Source organism: Acanthisitta chloris, unplaced genomic scaffold (assembly GCF_000695815.1).
Source record: "Acanthisitta chloris isolate BGI_N310 unplaced genomic scaffold, ASM69581v1 scaffold4186, whole genome shotgun sequence".
Lineage (NCBI taxonomy): Eukaryota > Metazoa > Chordata > Aves > Passeriformes > Acanthisittidae > Acanthisitta > Acanthisitta chloris.
In genome coordinates this window covers 1-424 of record NW_008679624.1, presented here as the reverse complement: position 1 = coordinate 424, position 424 = coordinate 1, and the positions used below count along the sequence as shown (strand labels likewise).

Sequence of the window (424 nt, the reverse complement as noted above, 5' to 3'; positions counted from 1 at the left end):
CGCCCCCTGTGCCTCCCCTCCAGCCTGGATTCAGGGCACAACCCCTGTGCCTCCCCTCCAGCCTGGATTCAGGGCACAACCCCCGTGCTTCCCCTCCAGCCTGGATTCAGGGCACAGCTCTGTGTTTCCCCAGCTTGCCCTAAAGCCTACACCGAGGGCAGACCCTCGGCACCCCCTCGACCCTCACCGGCCCAGGGCACACCTCCAAGTTTGACGGGGTGGATGACGAGGAGGTTGTAAGCCCAGTGCCCTGCAGGATGGGGGTTTGGGAGGAGGAGGAGGAGGAGGAGGAGGAGGGGGAGGGAAAACTTACCTCGGCGAAATAGAGGTTGAGGAGGCAGAGGCTGGAGAAGAGCAGGCAGCCGGGCAGGCAGTAGAGGAGCCAGTGGGCGAAGGGCTGCTGGAGGCGGAGAGCCTGCAGGGA

The 424-nt window shown here is 65.1% G+C and overlaps 1 protein-coding gene across 1 annotated transcript in view; it reads right to left on the bottom strand.

The window, feature by feature from the left end:
• GPR137C (G protein-coupled receptor 137C) overlaps positions 1-421 on the bottom strand; it is a gene marked incomplete at its 5' end in the record, with an annotated part of 13,307 nt that extends 12,886 nt beyond the window's left edge. The window contains one exon of the mRNA XM_009077375.1: positions 314-421. Coding sequence (XP_009075623.1) covers positions 314-421 — 108 coding nt within the window. The remainder of the gene's footprint in view (positions 1-313) is intronic.
• Positions 422-424: the final 3 nt, after the last annotated feature.